The sequence below is a fragment of the Lissotriton helveticus genome, chromosome 9 (assembly GCF_964261635.1).
Source record: "Lissotriton helveticus chromosome 9, aLisHel1.1, whole genome shotgun sequence".
Taxonomy (NCBI): Eukaryota; Metazoa; Chordata; class Amphibia; order Caudata; family Salamandridae; genus Lissotriton; species Lissotriton helveticus.
The window spans coordinates 376,462,683-376,488,088 of NC_136070.1; the positions used below are offsets into that span (position 1 = coordinate 376,462,683).

Sequence of the window (25,406 nt, forward strand, 5' to 3'; positions counted from 1 at the left end):
TAGTCTATATTCTTGGTACAGTTTCTCCTCAGACTAAGGAATTGTCCATAGGGTATATTGTTTCTCTGACAGGCTGGATGGTAGCTATCAAAATGTAGCATGGTGTTCCTGTCAGTTGGTTTTGTGAATAATTCCACCATAAGTGTCCCTTCACTATGTTGTATTACTATGTCTAAAAATTCACATCTGTAGTTGCTTATACAATGAGTAAATTTTAAATTAGGGTCTCCCAAGTTGAGCCAATTGATGAAATCAATCAGATCTTCCTCCAGGCCCGTCCAGATAAAAAAGACATCGTCTATATAGCATGTCCATTGGGAAATATTTTCAAAGAATGGTGCTATAGAGTTGAAAATATGTTGTTCCTCAATTCTCGACACATACAGACATGCTAAGCTTGGGGCACAGGTGGCCCCCATGCTGGTACCCTTGGTTTGTTTGAATACGTTTTTTTCAAATAAAAAATATTGTTTTTTAAAATCAAGGTTACACATTCTACAATAAAAGTTGCATGTGGAGTTAAGTCTAAATCATCAATTTGTAATAAATCTGCAATCATGTTGATAGTGTCATCTTGGGGAATATTAGAATATAAAGCTTCTATATCTAAGGATACTAGAAATTGATTTTCAGGATTAAAATTCAGGTTTTCCACCTTTTCAATCATAGACGTTGTGTCTTTTACATACGCTTTCTGTTTTTGAACTAGCGGCTGAAGAAAAATATCCGTATATTTGCTCAAAGGTTCCGTTAGCGAGTTGATACTGGACACAATAGGTCTCATTGGTGGGTCCAAAATGTTCTTGTGCACCTTGGGAAGTCCATAAAGTGCTGGTATGGTAGGACTTTCATTATGGAGAAAGAAGTATTCATCTTGACAGATAACACCATCTTCCTTTGCTAATCCCAGTAGTCTTATGATTTTCTCAGATAGGGAGCTCAGCTCATCTCTGTTGGAAAGACAATAATGCTCAGCATTGTTTAATAGGGAGTACATCCGAGCATTGTAATCCACAGTATCCATGAGAACGATACTGCCTCCCTTATCTGCTGGCTTTATTGTGACAGTGAAATCGTCTTCTAGGGATTTCAACGCTTATTTTTCCATGGTTCTGGATGACAGATTGATTATAGGGGCTTTCTTATTCAATCCCAGTTCTTTTGGCTCCTCGTATTGTAATGACATGGTTGGTATTGTTTCTGTGGGATGTATCCGCCCCTCCCTCTTCCTCTCGGGGGGCCAAATGACTTCTGGCGCTGCTCTAAAAAAGGGAGACTTTCTCTTGTGCTATTGGTAGCTGCTTCCTTTTCTTTATTATTAGATTATTGGTGTGATTCATTATCTGAGTCTGAGCTGGTGTATGGGGTGTCAAAAAAACGCACCTTTTTCTTAGGGAAATTGCGACTAGGCGGTATCCATTGTCGTTTATTTTGGTATTCCTCCTGTGCCTTTTCTTAATAATCTTTTTGGAGGTTTGGATAGACTTTTTCCGTATCATATCGGGCCACATCTTTTCTAAATTTGTTCGATTTTTTGTTGACCATATATTCTCGATATCCCGCTATATCGGTCTGTATTTCCTCCAATTTTCGTTTAGCGTCATCTAAAGCGTCACAATCTCTCAGTTTTGCTTCTAGTTCCTCTATCTCGGCTCTTTCTATAATTAAGACATCTTGGGCTGTCTCTATTATGAGAAGCATCCAGTCTCTGCTGCATCTATTTGCTATCAGAGTCCAATTATCTATGAATTTTTTGACTTTAACAAAGACTCCAGGTTCATTTGTTATCTGCAATCCCTTAGGGATTATACCTTTTTTGCAGTAGTCAATTAGAAAATCTGCGTGCAGTTCTGTCCTTACAATTTTCTTTTTGAGATTCCATAGTTCTCTCCATTGATCCTCTTTGCTGTTGTCAATAATTACAGCTGATGTGTTTCTAGAGGAACCATTAATCAGTTTATTAAACTGATCATCAGTGAAACCATAAGTCTTAATACCTTCCATAAATAAACAATTACGACCCAGCTAACAAGCTGTATTAATACCAAAACCAAAAAGGGAGGTAGCCTCTGAACCAATGCGGGACAGGGTGAACAAATTTAAAAGAAAAGAAGTCCCTCAGCATAAGAATATCCCTTACGTCGTAATACAACCTTATTATGACGTAAGGGATATCCTTATGCTGAGGGACTTCTTTTCTTTTAAATTTGTTCACCCTGTCCCACATTGGTTCAGAGGGTACCTCCCTTTTTGGTTTTGGTATTAATACAACTGGATTAAAAAACATAAAGATAACAAATCATTTAAAAGTTATTTGTTACTATTTGAGAACTCAGAAAATGTGTCCTTATTTTAGTTTTTTAGAGCACTAACCATTATTTCTATACAAATAACACCCTCTCATTTCTATCATTTCTAAAGGAAATGCTTTAGGTATTACAGTTTTGATTACATCAAGATGACATCAGTGCGACCACACTTTTGTTATAAATATAGAATGTTAGCAAGCTAGTTGTTCATTAGGATACTGTTGAGAGGCAGAGGTCAGGGGCACGGACACGGAAAATGGAAGGCAGGTAGGAGGGTGCAGAGGCAGCACAACAGACTATGGAGGGCAGTGGAAACGGGGGCAACAAACCAACAATGTAGGACAGGCAAGAGAGGCTGGGGCAATATAATAGGACATTGTGGTTAGAAGAGGCAGTGGTAGTACAGCCACACATGCCAACAAACCCGAATCAGCCAGGAAACGTCCAATGTTTTTAAGCCCAAATGGGCTTTATTTTATCAGTCTTCTGTCTACAATCTCTTCCGTTTCAATATAAGTCAATGGGGAAAAATCAATTACCCAGTTTTTTTATCAAAATTTCCCTCTTACCATGTTCAAAATGTTAGCAAGTATGGTACATTGTATCATGGAAGGCAGGAGCAATTGGGGTAGGGACATGGACTCGGATAACAGAGGACAGGAGGGACATGGGCATGTGCACCAAACTGACCGTATTACAGGGCAGGCATCAGGGTTTGCAGCAGCACCATACACCACACAGGTCTTGCAGGACGGACGTGCAGCACAACAATCCTTGGAAAGCAATAGGGAGGGGACAAGACCATGGAGAACAGAGTGGAAAGCGGCAATGGTAGCAAGTTGACCATAATGAACAGACAGGAGAGAAAGCTGCAGCATAACAGACCATAAAGGGCAGAAGGAGGGAGGGATCAGGGGCATTACAATAGAACAGGCAAGCCAGGAGGGATGGAAAAGGGGTCTGCATATGGAAAACAGAGGGAAGGGGGCAGGGCAGAAGCAACAAGCTTACCATGAAGGTCATGCATGATGGGCACTAGAAGCACAACACACCATGGAGGGCAACAGTGAGACTATGATGGCATACACACAGAACATAGAGGGAAGGTGAAGGGGGTTAGGGGCAGCTAGCTGACCGCACGGGGAAGGTGGGAGGGGCCGTCGCAGCGCAGGAGACCGTGCATGGCAAGCGGGAGGGTTAGTGGCAGCACAATGGCCATGATGGGCAAGAAGGAGGGGGCAGGGGCATGAACAAAGGACCATGGAGGATAGAAGGGAGGGGTAGGAGCTCGGCACAGGCAAAAGAGTTCAGGGGAAGGGGCCTCACAACTGACCACGCGGGGCAAGCAGGAGGAGCAGTTGCAGCACAACAGACCAAGGAAGGCAGAAGGGTGTGCCAGTAAAATGGACTTTGGAGGACAGGAGGAAAGGGACAGGGGCATGGAACGTGGACAGGCAGAGTGGAGGTGACAGGGACAGGTTACAGTCATCTGACAATGCTAGGCAGGTGGGAGGGGAGTGGCAGCTCAACAGAACACTCAGAGTAGATAGGTTGGGCAGGTCCATAGAACATGGTGGACAAAAAGGGCAGGGGGAAGAAGAGTGGGGGCAGCAAGCTAAGCACAGATGCTAAGCAGGAGGTCAATGATGGGGCATAGAATTGGGCAATGGAGAGCAGGAGGAGTAGACTGGCACATCGTGCTAAATGAAGGGAAGTGGCAGCACATCAGACCATGCATGGCAGGAGGGAGGAGGCTAGTGCATGGATTTAGATAACAGAGGATAGAGAGGAAGTGGATGGAACAGCAAGCGAAGTGTTCAGAGAAGGCAGGTGGCAGAACAACGGCCACACAGGGCTGTAATGAGGGAGCAGGGGCATGGACTTGGACAATGGATGGCACGCTTGGGTGGGGGCAGCACAATGGCAGGCCAGGCCCTGTTTTCACCCCCCCCCCCCACCATCCATTGTGATAGCATCTTACTTAACATTAAAAAAACTTAACATGAAAAAAACTAGAAATTCACCACAAAAGCAAAGATTACAGGGACATTATAGTTAGACTCAGATTTCACTCATACAAAACCAGTGAAATTCAGCAGTTCTAGTTACCTGAGCTAACTATAACTATAACGCCGTCGACACTTTGAAACACCTTCTACACTAAAAACCTTGTGTGTATTGAAATTGTAAAGGTGTTGAATGAGATTTGTTTCCCTTTGACACCATTATTCATCAAGTACAACAAACCGTAAAGCTGTTGCCTAAAAGCCCTTTGTTTGTCCTTTTCCCCTGCTTGTAATGTTTCTCGCGTGTTAAGTAGGGCACAGGCTTGTGTCCCGCTTTCTGTATTATTGAAAAACCTTGTCTACATTGTTAAAAAGTAAATATTAGACCTCTGTCCGTCTGGACATTTCGATTAAATATAGCAACGACGGAGTGTATATTCATTGTCCTCATATTCTCCCTTCTCCAGGGGCCACTGTTGTTTAAAATAATTAACTCCCAAGGTCCCTGGCCGACTTGTTTGGATTCTCTTGTTTCCTTAAATATATTATGTGCATAGCAACACTTGTTTTTTTCTCTTTATTGCATGAATTCCTGAATTTTCGCATCGTGACCAGGCCAATATGGCTGCCAGCTTTTTGGATTAATGTAATATGTAGTCCTTTCTTACTTTAGGCAACAGGAGGCATTTCTACATTTAAGTAAGGGAAGTACAATTACATCTTGTATCGTTATCAAGGTTCGGACAAGCCGAAATGCGTGGATTGTGTCCTCTGCAGATTAAATACTTCCCAACTACAACAGGAGTGCTGATTCCTTCCTTGTTAGAGTGCGAGGAGATTGAATACATATATACATATATATATATAAATATAAAATTCACTGAAAAAACCACAGGTTTCCAGGACGTTATAGTTAGAAATTTACATTTAAAAAACCTTAGATATTCACTGAAAAAACACCGGTTCCAGGGACATTCTAGTTAGTCTGACATTTCACTCATACAAAACCAGAAAAATTCAGCCGTTCTACTTAGCTTAGCTAACTAATAAATCACGCCCCCACAATGCACTGCTGATGACTTCACATATTACATCACTCATAACCTGGTCAGAGACGTCACTGATGACGTCACTGATGACGTCACTGATGGCATCACTGATGACATCATCCACTGACTGTGAGTGTTTCTAAAAAGTTTAAGAATATGATATATATGTGATGATTGAGTCAGTGTGTGACTGAATGCATAAGTGAGTGATTATACGTGTCTGAGTGAATGTATGGGTGAGTCACTACTCTGTGAATGTCTGTATCATTTCTGTTAGTTGGTGTGTAATTGGCTGCATGGGTTGGTAAATAGGTACATGAGTGTCTATGTGGTTTATTGATCGGTTGTCTGAGTACCTTTATAGGTGCCTGGGTACCTTTATAGGTGCCTGAGTGTCTGTGTGTTTTGTGACTACCTGCATGGATGTGTCAGTGGGTGATTCACTGGGTGTATGGGTTCATGAGTGCATCTGCCCGGGGGTGTTTGGGGGTGAGTGAGTGTGCATATGTCTGTGTTGGTGAGTGAATGGATGTCTCAGTGGTGTATGTGTGAGTAACTGCATATGTGAATGGAGAGTATAAGTGACTGTATGTGACCGTGAGTGATTGTGAGAGTGGATGTATGGATGTGTGTGCTTGTGTCAGTGATTGTATAAGAGAGTAAGTATGTGTTAGTATCTGTATGAATAAGTGAGGCGGTGTGTGTAAACTGTGTAGGTGAGTAAATGGCATTGTGAGTGACTCTGGGTGACTGACTACGTGTGTGGGTAACTATGGGTGAGTGGCGGTGTGCGAGTGTCTATGGGTGTATGAGTGCATATAATAGTGCCTGTATTGATGAGTGACTGCATGTATGAGTGACTGTATGGGTGAGTGAGTGAAATTGTGTGTAGACCTAGGAATCAGCGAGTGGGTAGGTACTAACTGCTATTGTTGTGTCTATGGTTTAGAGAATGGTAGTCTATTTTAGAGTGCGTGTATGAAAGGTTATATTAGGGTGTGAGTAAGTGCATCAGAGATTAAGTGGATGATGACATCAGTGATGTCATTTGAGATGTCATTAGTGATGTCACTGACCATGTTATGAGTGATGTAATATTTGACATCATCAGCAGTGCATTGCGTGGGTGTGAGTTTTAGTTAGCTCAGCCAACTATAATGGCTGAATTTCTCTGGTTATGTATGAGTGAAATGTCGGACTAACTGTAACGTCCCTGGAACATGTGGTTTTTTCAGTGAAAATATCTCTCTATCTCTATCTCTCCTCTACGGCATGATATCTATCCCACGACAGGGCCACCCATTATTGCTTACAGGATCCTGGGTATATTGTACAACAGTATCCCCATTTCCTAGTTTATTTCTTTTCTATGACCGGGTCACGCATGCAGCCTCAATCCGATTGACTAAATGCAACTTGATCAGCAAAACTCAGAAATAGCCCAACTTTATACGTGCCACTGGCGTTGCTACTATATTTCAATATTTTCTAGTACGTTTGACTGCAGTGGCATTTTTAAAATGTTTTATGCCTGCCAAAGAAATGAATTTAAGTAAAAGAAAAAAGTCATTCTGAAGTGTTCCCCTTGGAAATATTGCATTGTTTATAAAGCTCTATGGCTTTATTAAAGCCTACATTTCGAATTACTGTTTAGCTTTAGGAACATGGTGTTTGAGGTACATATGTTATGTTGTGTGTTTTGGGGCACAGTTGCACTGGTCCGGCATTTGTCGCTTTTCTCTTGCGACAGTTGTTGTGGTGATTGTAGTCCTTGCTCCAGGTATGAACAAAATAGTAGGGGCTTCAGGATGAGGAGTTCCTCCAACACAGTAGTACCCACAGCACCATTCCCACAGCCATCAACTGCAGTTTTAATTCTTCAGCAAGCACATAAAAGGTGAAATCTTCTATTCTGAATTTTCAAGTTCAGGTGAGGACTATATACCACATATTCTACTAGTTTTCCTTTTTATTTGACACAATTGTGAACTTTATAAATGCTGCTTTGGAAACCAAACCGATATTTTCCAAGACTACACATATTTTGTCACTAAACTGCAATTTCTCCAATTTTAAATAATTTGGTTGTGTTCTACAATATTCTCTGTTTTCTGTTTCCAGATTGATATTTTGTTTGCAAGGCTAGCTCTGCAAACTATACCAGAGGATTTGGACCTGAGAGATGATAGTCTACTTAAAAATTTAGACATTAGATGTATACGAAGTCTTAACGGTATGTATGGCTTTTTATAGTTAAACATTCATGAGAACATACTTATAAGATAATGATTTTATTTATTTATTTTGAAAGTTTATATAGCACGAACAAGATCTTTGCAGATAACAGAGCGCTTTACAAAGGCAGGTGGAGGGTAGGGAAACAAGGGAGCATAGTAGGTAGGTAGGTTATGAGGTAGCATGGCATAATTGGAACGTAGGTCATCAAAACAATGTAGATAATACAAAAATAGAAAATAATACAGATATGAGGGAGCAAGAACCTAAACACTTTAGCCTAATACAAATAAAAACACATGTGCACAATAATCATCAGTTGTATTTATTTAGCATGTAAGCCTCTCTGTAAAACCTTTATCAAAATGCCACATTGTTTTCCTTTACCAAGGTACACTCCTGCAAATTACAATCTCCTCATTTAGGCGACTGCTTCAAAAATTTTGAATGTTACAGTGCTCCATACTGTAATGTTTAGATTAGTTTGTTCATAGTGAATATTTTTTTTTTACCAAATCCCTATATTTATTTTATCACCTTTTTTTTTATTTATTTTAAATTATACGACCATGTACAGTGAGCATATTGCAAGGCACATTCCATATTCATACATTACGTATCAGCATCATGGGTAGGAGTATAATACAAAAATCAACCTTTAAACAGATTCCTGCCAAGCAGATACTTTTTTGTTTAAAATTTGTTTACTGGGATTTTACATTACATGTTACATATTGACATCTTACTTCGTTATAATGCATTGACACAACTTCAATTGGGAGCGGAGTGATTGTAAGTAATAGCATACTCATTTTTACTACATCACAGCCATTATAAAACCCAGACGCTGTAGTAAATTCCTGGGAGGAACCCTCCTGTTGGTTTGTGTCTTTCATCTGTAGTGTCTTACATTCTGGCCGGGCGTGCATCCGATGGGCATTTATGAGTATTCCACGCTTAAGTTTTCTTTCCCAGTGTTATCTTGTCTGAATGTATTCTCATCTGTCATCGGAGCCGTAGCTGCCGATGTGAAACAGCGAACTGTCAACTATGGGGTTGAAACTGGAGGGGTCATTAGGGAGCTATCGGACTGTGTCGAGAGAATCGATAGTGCAAGCGGTGTTGTTGCCATTTTGCGGTCTAGTGACGTGGAGGTCTAATGGTACGTATGTGAGGAGGGGGGTGTTTGAAGCCCTCATATCGGGCTATCCTAGTGTTGAAGAGGAAGGTTCCCGGTATAACTTTTGCATAGCGTTGGTGTGGGGCCCTGTCGCGGGACTTATGCTACTGACCCTGCGGGGGATAGAGGTGGGGTCTGGGATTGGGAGTCTGCTGGTGCTTCCGCCGGGGATGTTTCGTGTGTGAATGTGTATAATAACTGTGCCCATTCTAAGGCAAGGGGATGCTTACGGATTCTCTTTACTTCCTCGTCTGTTAACACTTTTTCCTCTGCTTTACTCCATTTTTTCACGGCGCCTACCCAGGCTGCTTGCGGGGGTCCCGTTGTTGCCCGCCAGTGCATGGCTAGTCCCCTTTTTGCTAATAGAATAGCTAGAGACATTAAGCGGTTCTGTACTTTTTCGGTCTTCCGCCTGTGGAAGATTCCGGGGCACACGCCTCCCAAGTGGACATGCCCAAGGGGGCATACAAAGTGTGTGTCTGGATAAAAACGGTGGAGACGTTGTGGCGGGAGGTAAGCTCTGTGGAGAACATTGAATTGAATGTTTCTGAAACACACGTTCCGGGAGACCTTCTTGGAGTATTCTGATGCTGTATCCCATTCTCTATCGTTAAACACCCTCCCCATTTCTGTTTCCCATATCTGACACAAAGACTGCAAAGAGGGAAGAATCAGTTCCCTAACGGCCTTGTATAACCATGTGACCAGGTGCCGCCCACCCCCATGTGCATAATGGTGTGTATAACTGGGTGTGTCAGAGTTTCCCCTTCGTTTGGGTCCCAGTAGCGGCGACTAGGGTCTATGAGTTGCCTGTGTGTTAAAAACTGACCTGGTGGGAGGCCATATTGTTCGGTCACCTGGGCGTACGTCCTGAGTTGGCCCTCCTCAAACAGGAACCAGGCTCAAGATCAACTAACCAATCTGGTGTTGGTAGACGACCGCACCCATTGCTCTCTGCAATGGTGGAACACACAACCTTTCCAAAGGGCGGCCGTTCTTCGACCCGGTTCCACAGATCGTGCTAACAGCAGACACATCGCTCAGCGGTTGGGGAGCTCATCTTCAAACCCATACTATTCAGGGCATATGGACCCCTCAACAAAAACAATTCCAAATAAATTACCTGGAATTGTTGGCAATCTTCCTAGCGTTAAAATGTTCTCAACTCCACCTCATAAGCAAAGTTGTCCTAGTCCGTACAGACAACATGACAGCAATGTATTGTATACAAAAACAGGGGGGGACACTCTGTCCAGCTTTCACACCTAGCTCAAAGCATATGGAGCTGGGCCATTCCTCAAAACATATATCTCCTTGCAGACCACCTCACAGGAGTACACAATCAAATTGTGACTCTACTCAGTCACCAGAAACAGCAGATCCACGAATGGTAACTTCACCCTCAAGTTCTGCTTCCATTGTTCCATATGTGGGGCCACCCAGAAATAGACATGTTCGCCACACACCAAACCGCAAAATTCCCAAACTTCGCATCCAGGTATCCATACCCATTGTCCAAGGGCATTGCACTATGGATGAACTGGTCAGGCAAATTTGTTTGCGCTTTTCCACCTCTCCCACTCATTCCGCTAGTGGTTGGGAAACTCAAACAGCATTCCCTCACAATGATCCTAATTGCTCCAACATGGGCCCGCCAACCATGGTTCACAACCCTCTTGGAACTATAAGTAGTTCCTCATCAAAAGCTACGCCTCTCACCCAAGCTTCTCACTCAGAACCATGGAGAGATAAGGTATCCAGATCACAATCAACTCAACCTTGCGATCTGGCACCTGAAAATTTTAGAGTTTGGCTACCTTAATCTCCCGCCAGACTGCATGAACATCATTAAAGAGGCTAGACATCCTACCACTAGAGCTAGCTATGCCGCAAAGTGGAAACGATTTGTAATTTCTCTTCCAGGGGTATCCTCATCAAAGTCATAAGCATTAGAATATTCCCGCCCATGCGCGGGATCCCGGAAACACTATATTATATGTGCCATATATATATATATATATATATATCTATATATATATATATATATATCATAAGCAATTGCAGCCTAATAAACACTAGAGCTGAAGCATGCTGTAAAGAATTTCCACCATACATGAAAAATATGCATTAGAAACAGGAGAAACAACAACAAAATTTGTTTAGAAACTGTTTTAATGCTCAGAAAACAGTAGAAATTCTCCGAAATCACTGAAACCATGGGAAGCTCCCAGGCTGCATTGCAAACACAGTCTAAAAAGTCTGAAAAGCTTACCTGTAGCTGCATAGCAATAAACTGACACCGTGCCTTTAAGGCACTCCTGACCCCAGCTACCCATCATGCCTCAGGGGAGACAGTTAGGTCAATTGTTCTTTTCGGCTCCTTCTGAAAGGATCCTGGCAACACAGCTCCACTCTTTTCTGATTTCTGTCCGAAAATCTCTTCACTTTTCACAACTTTTATTCCTTACTTCGACGTTTTTCATCTGTAGAAGTAAGAAGCTGTCTTTTTTTTTCCACAGGTTTAGGCATTTTTTACACCTAAAATGCCATCTCTTTTTGACTCTTGCCCTTCTTGTGGTAAAAAGAAGGCCAAAACAGACTCACATGAGGTCTGTATTCTTTGTTTACCTGAGGATCATGATCCCAAGACCTGCTCTCTCTGCCAGACCCTGTCGAGTAGAACTTTAAAGGACAGGGCGAGAATTCGCTTGTATGGCCTGGCAGGTAAACCATCTAGAGGAAGGTCTCCGGTAAAGAAGGGCTCCAAGAGGCCTAGAACGCCTTCTAGAGATAAGACCTCGCGTCCTTCTACCTCAGCGTCGGGCTCTGCGCTGAAAAAAGATCTTCAGGTGGGACATTTATCGAAGAAAAGACCCTCGACAGCGGGCTCGCCGTCGAGAAAAGGTATGTCTTCGACGCCGAAGATTCAAGATCCTACGCCGTCGTCAACTTGGCGTCGACGGACCAGAGACCCTCCGCCGTTGTCAACCCGGCGTCGAGGACCAGGGACCCTCCGCCGACTCCAACCCGGTGACGATCGGCGTCGAGGAGTGTCACCCCTCCGACGACGTCAACCTGGCGACGATCGGCGTCGAGGACCAGAGACCCTCCTGGTGACGGAGTCAGTCTCGCACCATTCGTCCTCTCATTCTTCCAGGAGGGCTTCTTCAAAGTCTGCCTCTCCGGAAGCTGCTGCCCATGTCCGAGTCTCCTTCAAGGCTAAAGGAAGCCCGACTGCTGTTCAGTTGTCCCCAAGATGGCGGCTGCCCTTAAGTCACTGGAAGGACACTGGAGCAACGAGGCGCATGCAGGAGTATGCCAGTTCGGTTCATAGATCACCTCTCCAGAGACTGGTGGACGAAGCGGACAGAGGGAGTTCTCCCAGACGCAGGCACAAGAGATCTCCTTAGAGAAGGCACGTTATATCGCTTTCTCCAAGACGTGAAGACCGCGCAGTCAGATCGCGGGAAAGGAGACTCAGTGCACATCGGCAGAGTAGGAGAACACCCTCCACTTCCTCTACCCGATCCTCTAGGAGAGATTACTCTCCCACTCTATCGGACAGCCCGATTTCCAGGGCTCGCCCATTGATGACATTAACACATACCATGAGGTTCTGCAGAGAGGAGCGCAAAAGCTCAATATAGAGATGTCTGTCCCACAAGTCACGACAACAGTGATTTTCGAGACTCTCCATCAGAAGACTGCATCTCGACCATTGCTTCCTTTGGTTCCGGGAATCCTTGACCCGGTCATGGACACTTTCTTAACTCCAGCATCCATCAAAGCAGTGCCGGCTCGCCTCTTAAAGAAGTATAAGCCGCTACCTTGGATCCGGTCTTTGTCAGGACGGATCCTCCTGCAGACTCCGTCATAGTGGTAGCAGCAAAAAAGACACATGCTGTGTCAGCTACTTCGTCTGTTCCACCGGACAAATAGAGCAGATCTCAGGACTTGTGGGGTCGCAGGGCCTGCACTTCTGCTGCTGCATCACTTAAGGTCTCCAGCGTGGCTGCGTTGCTTGGCCGTTATGACAGAGCTCTCTGGGACTCTTTGGAGCGTTTTAAAACCAAGCTCCCAAAGGAAGACCAAAAGGATTTTGACGAAATAGTCACGGAGGGTTCTTTGGCGCTAACCAAATGATAAGCACAGCGGCGGATGGTGTGGTGCTATCAGCGCACTCTTACGTGCATGGAGTATGCGCCAGGAGGTCGTCCTGGTTAAGATTGACAGGTCTAAAACCAGATGCTCAGCAGAGGATCTTGAACCTTCCGTTCTCTGGGTCTTCTCTCTTCGGCACACACGCAGATGAAGAGATGACGAGGATGAAAACCGAGTTGGACACTGTCAAGGCGGTCGGGTTGGAGAAAAAGAAGGAATTTAGGCGCCGCTACAAATCTAACCAATGCAAGGGGCCTCAACAGAGGGTTCAAACCCCTCAGTGGGCCCAGAACAAGAACCAGGGGAAAACCCAGTTTCGAGGAGGAAAGTCCAACAGAGGTAGAGGTGGTCACCAACAACAAGCCTCTACCACGGCGAGAGGAGGAAAGTCATGAACAGTGTCTTCCTCTGCCACCGTTGCCCACTCCAGTGGGAGGAAGTGCTTCACAACATCTGGCAGAGTGGGTCAGCATCAAGAGATCGCTGGGTGCTGAATATACTACGCAATGGATACGCGCTACGTTTCCGTGCGCGTCCAAAGGACATTCCGCCGAAGAAGTCTCGACCTCATCAGTTACAGCTGCTTCAAAAAGAGGTGAAAACTCTTCTTCAAAAGCAAGCGATAGAAGAGGTTCTGCCCTCTCAAAGAGGAAGAGGAGTTTACTCCGGATATTTTCTTGTCCCCAAAAAAGGTTAGGAGGACAAGTTTCGACCAATCCTGGACCTTTGACTTCTGAACAAGTGCATAGTCAAGGAGAAGTTTCGCATGTTGGCCCTTAACCAAATATGTCCACATCTACAAGTAGGAGATTGGATGTGTTCGGTGGACCTCCAAGATGCGTACTTCCACATTTCCATTGCAAGACGTCATCGCAAGTACCTACGGTTTGTTGTCGGCCACAAGCATTATCAATGCAAGGTCCTGCCCTTTGGGCTCAAGTCAGCACCGAGAGTTTTCACCAAATGCATGGCGGTGGTGGCAGCTTTTCTTCACAAAAAAGGTCTCTTCGTCTATCCATACCTAGACGACTGGCTGCTGAAAGGTCCATCCCCGCGGCAGGTGAGACACGACTTTCAGGCCTGTCTGCAACAGCTGCATGGCCTCGGCCTTCACGTCAACAGGGAGAAGTCGGTGCAGCATCCCACTCAGAGCATCCACTACCTTGGCTCCGTTCTGGACACAAGCGTGTATCCTTCAGAGGAGAGACTGTCCTCGATGCGACAGAGATGCAGGCTTCTGCTCCAAGTGCGGAATCCGACAGTCCGGCAGGTAGCTTCCCTGCTGGGATCCATGGCGTCCTGCATTTTTCTCATTCCCAACGCCAGGCTGAGGATGCGTCCTTTGCAACAAAATCTGGAGGACCAGTGGAATCAATCAACAGGTCGCTGGGAAGATCGAATCTCTCTCTCCCAGGCGGCGAGATCCTCCCTCTCATGGTGGACTCAGCAGCGGAATCGGATGGTGGGAGTTCCTTTTCACCAGCCACTTCCTGTGCAGTCGGTGGTGACAGACGCGTCTCTGCAAGACTGGGGGGGCACACAAAGGGTGCCTTCAGATACAAGGAAGGTGGTCGGTAAAGGAGCAGTCCTACCACATCAATATGCTGGAGCTACGAGCGGGCTATCTGGCACTGAAAGCTTTCCTGCCTGCAATTGAGCGGGATTCAGTCCTGGTCCAGACCGACAACACGACAACCATGTTCTACCTGAACAAACAGGGTAGAACTCGGTCACGTCCCCTCTCCCTGGAGTCACAGACGATCTGGCACTGGCTTCTCGCCCGGAAACTCTTGGTAGTGGCAGTGCACCTTCCAGGAGAGCTAAATGTGGAGGCAGACACACTCAGCAGGCCCTTCGAAGATCAGCCAGACTGGGTGCTACACGACGAGGTGGTGGCAAACCTTTTCCATCGTTGGGGTCGTGCGGAAAAAGACTTATTCGCAGACGACGAAAACACACACATATATATATATATATATATATATATATATATATATATATATATATATATATATATATATATATATATATATATATATGTATATATATATATATATATATATATATATATATATATATATATATATATATATATATATGGGGCACATATAATGTAGTGTTTCTGGGGTCCTGCGCTTAGGCAGGAATATTCTAATGCTTATGACTTTGATGGGGCTACCCCTGGAAGACAACTAGGATTACAGGTAAGTAACTGATCCTTACTGTACAAATAACAAAATCAACCCACTCGATGCTTCCATTCAAAACTTCATCTGTTACCTTTTTTATTTACAACAATGCAACCTAGTGTATACCTCCATTAGACTCCATCTTGCAGCAATAGCAGCCTATCTCCAAAACAGACATTTTTCTTTGTTTAGGGTACAACCTAACAAAGCATTTATGGAAGGACTTAAAAGAATAATTCCACCTAGAGTTCCACCCTCTCCAGTATCGAACTTAAATGTGGTACTTACCAGGCTCATGGGTCTCCCATTTGAACCTATGCATAAATGCTAATTACAATTGCTCACTTGAAAAGTAGCTTTTCTGGTTGCCATCACCTCTCTCAGAAGAGTCATTGAACTCCAGGCATTAACCATACAAGAACTATTTCTCCAAATCCATCATAACAAAGTGGTTCTTAGGCCCAACCCAAAATTTCTACCTAAAGTTCCTCTGCTTTCCTCCTTAACCAATCTGCAGAACTCCCTTGTGTTTTTCCCTCTACCAGACTCAGTACCAGAGCAGGCTCTTCACATGCTGGACGTAAAAAGAGCGATGCTTTACTACATAGAAAGAACAAAATCCTTTAGAAAGACTAGAAAACTTTTGGTGGCTTTCTTCCCACCTCATAAAGGCAATTAAATCTCTAAACCAGGGTTTGCAAGGAGGATTGTTAAATGCATCCAAATATGCTATGCTAAAGACAAACGCACCTTAACCAATCCCCCTAGAGCTCACTCCACACCTAAACTAGGGGCATCAATGGCATTCTTAGGGAACATTCCCCTAGATGACCTCTGCAAAGTAGCAAATTGGTCTACACCACACACGTTCACAAAAAACTATTGTGTAGACGTGCAAGCAAAACAAGCTAGTGTGGGCCAGGCTGTATTAAGAACACTTTTCCATACCACTGCAACAGATACAGGTAGCCACCGCTAAGGAGGTAACTGCTGTGTAGTCTGCGCAAGTATACGATCTACAGCTCCTATGCCTCGAACGGAAAATGCTACTTACCAGTATGCATCTGTTCTTGGCATGTAGAGCTGTAAATTCGTATACTCCCACTGCCTCCCCGAATACCTCTATCTGTTCCAGTACTATCTTACTTAGATACACTACACATGGACATCATTTTCTATTTCTTACTAACTTCATCATAACCCTCCATTGCAAAACAATCAGGAGATGGAATCGATGCCCATGCGCACTATCGTCCAAAGGAGGAGTCACCTACCTCATGACTACAAAAGACTTCTTCCAAGACAGAAACAAAGTGCAAACATCTGAGCTCAACACCAGATGGCGATCTATGCCCAAGTATACAAATCTACAGCTCTACAAGCCAAGAACACATGCATACTGGTAAGTAGCATTTTCCTTATGAGACGTTTTAGGGAAGTAGCAGGTAAAGCCAATGGCCTCTGTACCTAGGGTGACTAAACCCTCTATTATGCCAACCTCCAGTGGGAGGTGGGAAAGACATAGCCCTGATTGGAGGGAACCTCCATCTTCAAAATGGCGGGAAGTTGTGCTTCACCTCACTTCCCCCACCGGGCAGACGTTGGCACTCCGATCTTTTTTAATTTTCCAGCTGGTTTTCCCACCCAAAGTGGGGTGGAAACCAGGGGCTACCATCTACTGCTAGCGGTAGAGGCTGGGGGGTCACATTACAAAGTAGACAGGCCTTTGCTGCTTTCCTCTTCCAGCTCTGGCCCATCCTGGGGGAGGCGGCATGACACCTCTGTCCAGGATGGGCATTGTTTCTGGCCCCAGAGAGTAGGGGCTCTCTACCCAGGGGTCCAGAAATCTGTCCGGTGGTGGCTGGCTGCCTACAGCCGGTCATAGACCACACCAGAGTTGGTAAGGATTCAGGGGGCACCTCTGAGGTGCTCTCTGGGACTTGGTACAATAAATCCTACACTGGCATTAGTGGATTTATTGAAAGGAGTAGTTTGGTACCAAACTCTCCTATATTCTGTGGTGCCATCATGGTGCTCGGGAACTCATAATGGAGAGTTCCCAGCCCATGTACTCTCTATGACTTCACTGGCGCTTACGATATTAGGAAATGGTGCCCAATATTGTGGGGGCATATCTGCTCAAACCCTGCTAATAGTTCCTAGGTTTAAGAAGGCCAAATGGGGAGGTAGAGCTTTCTCCACGGCTGCTGCTAAACTGTGGAACTCCTTCCCATAAGAGCTATCAAGTCAGGTGGCCCATTGGCTTTTCCGTAAAGCCTTAAAGACTTGGCTTTTCTTATAGACGTCGGCATGAGCATGTCTCTTTTTTTTCTGCACCCTTAGGTTCCGCATTTAGCGTCTTGACGCCCTTGGGCTAAGTTTGCGCTCTATAAATCCAATATTCATTCATTCATTCATTCACCTTTATTATAGTGCACCCTGCCTTAGGGCTGTGACGCCTGCTAAAGGGGTGACTTACCTATGCTGACAGGCAGTGCTAGCTGGCATGGCACCCACGCAGGATGCCATGTGGACCCTGTTGTTTTCTCCCTCACAGGGGCTTGCAGGCTGCAAGGGCAGTGGCATGGTCCCAGTGACGGGTGTCCCAAGGGACCCTTCTACTGCTCCCAGGCACTGGGTACCCGGGGTACCCTTTTTCAGGGACTTACGGGGAACCAAAGTACCAATTGGGGATTTGTTTCAGGGAAGGATCACTGGCAGATGGGGACCTGGTTGGCAGGGACCCTGTGCACTACATTTGAAACTACATCAAAAACAGGTAAAAAGTTGGGGGGCCATACAAAAGGGGCACTTTCTCACAGCCGGGGACCTCGTAATTAGCAGTACGCAGTAGATCTACTTAAGATGGCTTCCCTGTTTACTTTTACCATCTAGTAATTGAACTATACAGCACAGGGGTTTATCTGCTCATGCAGAAATGTCCTCACATGTAATATAACCTACCATGCCTTCGGGCTACAAGGCCTGCTGTAGGGGTGACTTATATTTATCACATGTTGTGACTTTGGCATGGCACACAGTGTCACACAGTGAGTATGCCATTTTGTGTTTTCATTCATGGTTTGCAGTCATGGTTTGCACCATGACAGCAGGTCAGCAATGGCAGCCTACATGCCATGTGTATGGGGGGTCCCTTAGGGTGGCATAATGCATGCTGCAGCCCTTAGGATCCTCTTTGGTACCAATGACCTTGGTAGCAGGGGTGCCAACGCGAGTGCCAAATAGACCATTTTACCTTGCTTTTAGGGAAAGGACACTGGCACTGGGACCTTGTTAGCAGGTTCCCAGTGCACATCATCTAAAAAACAGTACCAGTGTACACAAAAGTGGGGGTGACCGTGACAAAATGGGGCACTTTAATACAGCAATGCCTAAGACTCATTCTCCTCGAGGGAATTCATCTACTAAAGCCTAGCTGAGAAACACTCTTTTTTCAGAGATGGTCGCTTGCAAATCAGACTATTCTTTCATAAGTCTCTATTGTCTTGTTTTTTATACCAATGCTGGTCTTACTGCTATGAAGACCCCCTTTCGTTAAACTGAATTCAAATTATGCTCAGTTTCTCATATTGGACAGTTTTCATCCCTTGTGCCCAAGTCCCATGAGGGTTAGGTCTTTTTTAGCTTGTGACACTATCAAGGAAGATCCTACAGTACACGCACAATTATTTACTTGTAGTCTCTCTGCATTGTAGGAATCCTAATAGAAATCATTAACAACCATACCTCCTCCCATGTGTCAATGCTTGGGCCTCTAGGATAAAAACAATGTCTAAAATATAATTCTAGTCTCCACTGTTTCCCTTAAAGATGAATGATTTCTGAGGCCAGGGCAACACATCAAGGTGAGTCGAAACATTTTAAGCATTAAAGAAACAGGGTGTTTTTTAACTTCTAAACCTATCTGGCTTCATTTTTCCTCAGTACTTAGACATGTAGATAGCAGTTGATGTAAGAGTGCTAAGTTGGTTATGAGAAGAGGCTTTTTGGTGCTTCTGTCTAGAATTATTCTAACTTATGATATCCATGAGCATTCTACGACTACAAACTAGGACTACAGGTCAGTAACCATTTCTTTTGAAACATGTAACTGGCTAAATTTTGAATGCATACATTAGACTGATTGTTCAAAATGTAAATTGAAAACCATAACCAACTAAAAGCATACTTGTTACTAACTGTATTAAGAAGCACTAATATTCCTAGTTTAAAGGATTAACAAACTTGATGACATTCAACTGAAGCATAATATTCAGTTCTTTTTTTGTCTCACCACACTTCTGAAGCCACAAGCATAGCAGATGATGTACGAAGGTTTGAAGGCATATGCCATTTGTAAAAATCAACTTTAATTGTTTGCATATAACAAAATGTGTATTTAATTTTTTTTTCTTTTTGGCCAGGTTGCAGGGTTACTGATGAAATTCTACACCTAGTTCCAAATATTGACAACTTCAGGTTAACACTGAGGGCTATCAAATTGTGGGCCAAGCGTAAGTCTCCATACTTACAATCCATTTTTTTAATTTATTTACTAGCCAAAAATTAACTCTGCTGTTTGCTTGCAGGTCACAACATATATTCCAATATTCTGGGTTTCCTTGGAGGTGTTTCCTGGGCTATGCTCGTTGCAAGAACCTGCCAGCTTTATCCAAATGCCATTGCATCCACCCTTGTACATAAATTCTTTTTGGTCTTTTCAAAATGGTAAGTGTTTAAGTTAAATAAATTATACTAATTGGTGTGTCAGAAATATTTTGTTTGTTTTATTTTCCAGAGTCCTAACTAAGTTAATCTGTCAGCCATAAGTGCATGTTTAAGCAGTGCACTTCTGTGCGCACAGTTACTCCAGTATTGTAACTTTTAGGATTCCCATAGCTTGTATCATTCCTGTCGTCGGAATGGGAGTCTCGGTAATCAAAATAACATAGCAGTATGTACAAAAGAGAAAGAAAAGGCCTAGGCCTCATCTCCTTTTGAAGCATATCCACCTCTTTTTGTAAAAGAAACTGAAGTAAAGCAACAACCAATCAGATTAGCCTCACCCATAGAACCCCCCTGAGAGAACCTCAGAGCCTCAGATTTTCTTCTGCGCGTTTTGCAAGGGAGTCTCCTTTGAGCTCTGCTCACTTTAACTCTAGTTTACTGTTTTTTCAGCAGTTTTTTCTTCAGAATTGTTGGTTACTTCATCTTGGAATGTCTGACAAGGAGAAGAAAGCCCTTTTTAAGGCTTGTTCCACCTGTGGTAAGAAAAGGTTGTATGTGGAGGACAGGCATAAATACTTTATCTATTGCCTGTACCCTGACCACAAGGCAGCGGACTGCAAGATCTGCCACACTTTTTCTACGAAGACTCTCCGGGACCGTGAGGGTTGCCTTCTCACCTGGCTCCAATAGCTGAAGTCGAGGAAGGAAACACTATAGAGTGACAGCGAGGATTCATCATCTGCCACCTCGTCCAGAAGGTCTTTGAAGAGAGGGGGTAGGGCTTCCCCATCACCATCTACAGACCATCACTCAAAGGCCTCCAAAAAGACCCCCCGTGAGTCTGAGAGCCTGAGTCCTAGCAAATCTCCTTACCATGGTGCAGAGGGAAGGACTACCTTCAGCTACAGCAGGGGTGGAGTCTGCTAAAGCTTTCAAAAAGCCTTCTTCTCTAACATCTGAGAAGTCTGACAAAGATACCCAATCGTCGACGACGCGACGGAAGACTGTCGACAAAGACTGCAAATATACAGGTGAAAACAGTACCACCGTCGACAGGCTCGTCGACGGTGCCTTCAAGTTACCACCTTTCGACGTCTGTGTGATGGGCTTGTCGACGAGGGTGTCGACGGTAGCGGCAACGTTTGTGTCGTCGACAAAGGCATCTACGACGACGATGACTACGACGACAGCAGGAGTGTCGATGGTCTCGTCGACGGCAGTGTCGTCGCCGCCCATCTCTTCCACTCGTCGTGGGTGAATCTACCGTCGAGGACTTCGTCGATGATGGTTTCTTTTTCTTCTCCACCACCGACGGTACCGTCGACGACGTCTTCTTCGACAGAGAAAATCACTATTTTTTTTAAGAGAATCACACCGGATATGAATTCTCCAAGGAGGGTTGCCTCCTTGCCTCCCGCGCTGTTGCTGGAAGAGGATTTTGAGGGAGATGATGATTCTTTTGGCTATGCCAATAGCCCCTCTCAGCTGCTAGTCAAGTGCCAGGAAACTGATTCTGAAGGTGAATACCTTCATGAGCACTCATGTCAGCACCATTTTCATCGTCAGGAGGACACTAACCAAGAGATTTATTTATTTATTTATTTATTCAAAGTTTTATATAGCGCGAACAAGATCCTTACAGATATCAGAGCGCTTCACAATGACAGGGTAGGGGGACGTAGGAGTGAACAGCGATAATGGAAGCAGTACAATAGTCACTGACATAGTAGGATAAAAATAACATACATCAAGCATATCAATATACAAACCAATGACTTAGTGTAGAGAGAACACTGAGAGGGGGCATCGGGAGAGTGAATCAGTATACCAAAGTGTATCATATATTGGTCGGTATTAAGAGAGTAGCGTAATAATGTCCCCCATCAAGTAGGAGTATAGTGCCAAAGGACCAGGTGGACCGAGATACAGAGCAATGCAGAGTCTCTAATCCTGCACCTATAAAGTTCAGGAGATCTTGGCCAGAAGGATGGTTTTCACCTCTTTCTTGAAGAGTGCAGTGGAGGAGATAAGCCTGATTTCAGGAGGGAGCGCATTCCAGATCCTGGGTGCCATTCCTGAGAAGGAGCGCTTGTATGTTTTCTCTTTCCGGAATCTATGAGGTTTCAGGAGTAGATTTTTTGTACTTCTATTGGATCTCGAACCTCCTGATATAGACAACTTTTGAGCGAGGTAATTGGGTGCATTGTGGTGCACGGCCGCGTGTGTCATAACTGCAATTTTTAGCTGTATTCTAGCTTCAAAAGGCAGCCATTTTAGGGACTTTAAGTCTGGGGATATATGCGAGTGTTTTCTTGAGCCAGTAATGAGTCTCGCGGCAGCGTTCAGGGAGGCCCTTAAGGGTGCTGTTGTGGATAGCGGGAGTCCGCTGAGGGCCACCATTCCGTAGTCTATTCGAGGGATGACTATAGCTTGTACAGCAGTATGGAAGTCTTTGGCAGGGAGGAAAGGTTTAATTTTCCTTAGTGTGTTGATTTGGAAATTAGCTCCTTTTGTGGCTTTGCTAACGTGCTGCTGCATGTTGAGCTTGGCGTCAAGTGTGATGCCTAGGGATTTCGCCGAATCCATAATGGTAGGTTGGACATTGAGTGCTGATAGATTATTGAGCCAGGTTTGGGCGGTGGAAATTTTCGCCGGGGGCGAGATGAGTAGGAACTCAGTTTTCAGAGCATTTAGTTTGAGGTGATTATCGGCCAGCCAAGATTGAGTGTTAATAAGTGTGGAGTTCAGATGATTGATATCTTCCGGGGATTGTAGCTTTAGGTAAAGTTGTGTGTCGTCGGCGTACATATGGAATTGAACATTGGATGCTTGGAGCAAGGTGGCGAGCGGTTCCATGACGAGGTTGAACAGTGTGGGGGAGAGGGAGGATCCTTGTGGAACACCTAGATCTGCAGGCACAGGTGTAGATAGCACATTGTCGATCTTGAACTTCTGAGACCGGTTGTGAAGGAAGGAAGAAAACCATTTGAGAACAGTTCCAGATAGACCCATTCTAGTGCTTAGCAGCTCCAGCAAGTTCTCATGTTTGACCGTGTCAAATGCTGAAGAGAGGTCAAGAAGGATGAGGAGGCAGGACTCATTTCGATCAAGAATTTGGAGGGCGTCATCAATTATGTGTGTCATAGCTGTTTCCGTGCTATGTTTCGCTCGGAAGCCTGATTGATGAGGGTTGAGGAGGTCAAATTGATCAATGTGTTTTGTTAGTTGGAGTTGGACACATTTCTCCAGCAGTTTGGCCAGGGTGGGGATGTTGGTGATGGGTCGGTAATTGTTTAGGTCAGACGGATCAGCTGTAGGTTTCTTGAGTATAGGCGTGACTTGCCCCACCTTGAGGGAGTCTGGCATTAGGCCTTGTTGTAGGGAGCTATTGACGATTTTGGTCCAGAGAGGGAGGAGCAAGGGGATGAAGTCTTTTACCGCATTAGCAGGTAGGGGGTCTGTGAGGTGATTAGAGGGCTTCAAGGTGCAGAGCAGTTTGTGTATTGCTTCTTCCGAGTAGGTATCGAAGTACAGCCAGGATGCCTTGTTTTTAGGTTGATTGTTAGACATTCTGGTGTGGTTGGGGAATCGGCTTACATCCATGATGAGGTCATTTCTTATGTTGTCAGACTTTAGCTTAAAGAAAGCAGAGAAGGCTTCACAGTGTGGGGTGTCGCTTCTTGTGCTGTTTGATTGTAAGGGTTGTGTCTTTGTTTGTGTCTTGATTAGTTCGAACAGCTTTCTTGGCCTGTTTTTTGCTTGGTCCAGCTGGCGGCTAAAGAAGTCTGACTTTGTGCGCTTTATTTTCCTGAAGTAGGCATTTCTCTTGTTCTTAAGCCTTTTGAGGTGCAGTGCTGAAGGGTTCGATCTCCAGGTGCGCTCTGCCATTCGCATAGTACGCCTGTCGTCATTGAGTCTATCGTCATACCAGGGGTTAGAAATTTTGGTGGAGACTCTCTTCAGTTGCAGTGGGGCGACTTCATTGACTATTGTATTCATAGAGTCAAGGTAGTGGTCGGTCAGTGATTGAACATCCGAGGCACCTGAGGGGGGAAGGAGGAGATTGCCGATGTGTGGAGGCAGGGTAGAGGGGTTAAGATTCTTCATGTCCCTTTTCCATGTTTTGGATTTGATTGGTTGAGCTGGGTTAGGTTTAACTTTTTCGTTGATAAAAAAGATGATAATGTGGTGATCTGACCAGTCGCACGGTTGTATCGCCTCCAGTTGTGTAGAGTTCTCTTTGGCGATGATGAGATCAAGTATAGAGCCTTTGTCGTGTGTTGGTCTATCGCATATTTGGGTGAGGTCAAGCGCATTAGGATCTTTCTGATCGTTCCAGTGGAGATTGAAGTCGCCCAGGTAGACTTGGGTGGTCTGCCGACCAGCATTGGAAGTGATCATGTCCATGAATTGTTGGGTGAATATGAGGTTGTCCCCAGGCGGGTGATAGATGAGATGTAAAGCACAAACTTGTTTGCCCTCGCTGGTGATGTCGAGGCAGAGGAGTTCACAGGAGGAAAGGGAGGGGGAGTTGACTTTAGTAACGGAGAGGTTGCTCCTAAAAATGCATGCAATTCCCCCGCCCGTTTTGCCAGGGGACCTGTCTAGCCTAATGATGTGATAATTAGGGGGGACTAGTATGTCCATAATCGGGGTGGAGGCTTCTGTAAGCCATGTTTCCGTTAGAATGGCTAGGTCCAGATCCATAGCTGAGACGAGATCAGCGATGTCGGAGGAGTGTCTCTGGGCCGATCTGCAATTGAGTAGGATGCATTTGAGTTTGGGAGAGAGAAGGGTGGTCGAGCTTTCTAGGGTGAGTGGAACTTTTCAGAGGTTGTTAGGGACGGAACCTCTGTTGTTGAGTGTTGGGAGCCTCAGAGAGTTTGTAAGAATTGTGGGTATGGGGATGTGTGTGTTGGATCTGTGTTTTACCGGACCTGGGCCATAAGAGCGTAGGAGAGAGCATATGTCGCGGTCCGACAGTGGGGTGAGGACACGACGGGGGCGCTGGGAGTTATTGCGAACGGGGATAGTCGGCCAGCGCGGGTGTCGTTGGAGGCGATGGTATGTAGGGAGGGTGCGTCGTTTGTAGGGTAGAGGGCAGGTGGGAGGTAGACTGGGCTGTGAGGAGAGAAGGTCTTTAATTGCGTGGACATCTTTTTTGATTTGTAGAATATCCTCTTTGACTTGTTGGAGGGTGGATAAAGTCAGGTCAGGAGGTGGATTGGGGATGGGGTTGGTGGTGAGAGCCATTGGTGACTGGTTGAGTATTGAGCTGGAGAGCGGGCAGGGTATCGAGGGGGGGGATATGCTAGCGTTGCTGGGAGGTTCTGCGGTGCTAATGAGTGGGATGGCATTCAATGTGTGGGCGTGTTTGTGGGCGAGGGGTGTGGGTGACGTAGGCGGTGAAGGCGGTGGGTGGGAGGCATAGGTAGTGCCGTCAGTGAGAGACGGTGCTGGTGAGTAGAAGAGTGAGTGAAGGCTGAGGACAGTGGGGGAGACAGGAGGGTAGTGAGGGCTGAGAATAGGAGGTAGGAGAGAGGGGGATG

General features: G+C 45.0%; 1 protein-coding gene across 1 annotated transcript in view; it reads left to right on the plus strand.

The window, feature by feature from the left end:
* Positions 1-25,406, plus strand: part of PAPOLA (poly(A) polymerase alpha) — a 701,574-nt gene that overhangs the window by 155,011 nt on the left and 521,157 nt on the right. Inside the window, exons 7-9 of the mRNA XM_078660129.1 lie at positions 7,486-7,597; positions 19,554-19,643; positions 19,719-19,857. Of these exons, the coding sequence (XP_078516255.1) occupies positions 7,486-7,597; positions 19,554-19,643; positions 19,719-19,857 (341 nt within the window). The remainder of the gene's footprint in view (positions 1-7,485; positions 7,598-19,553; positions 19,644-19,718; positions 19,858-25,406) is intronic.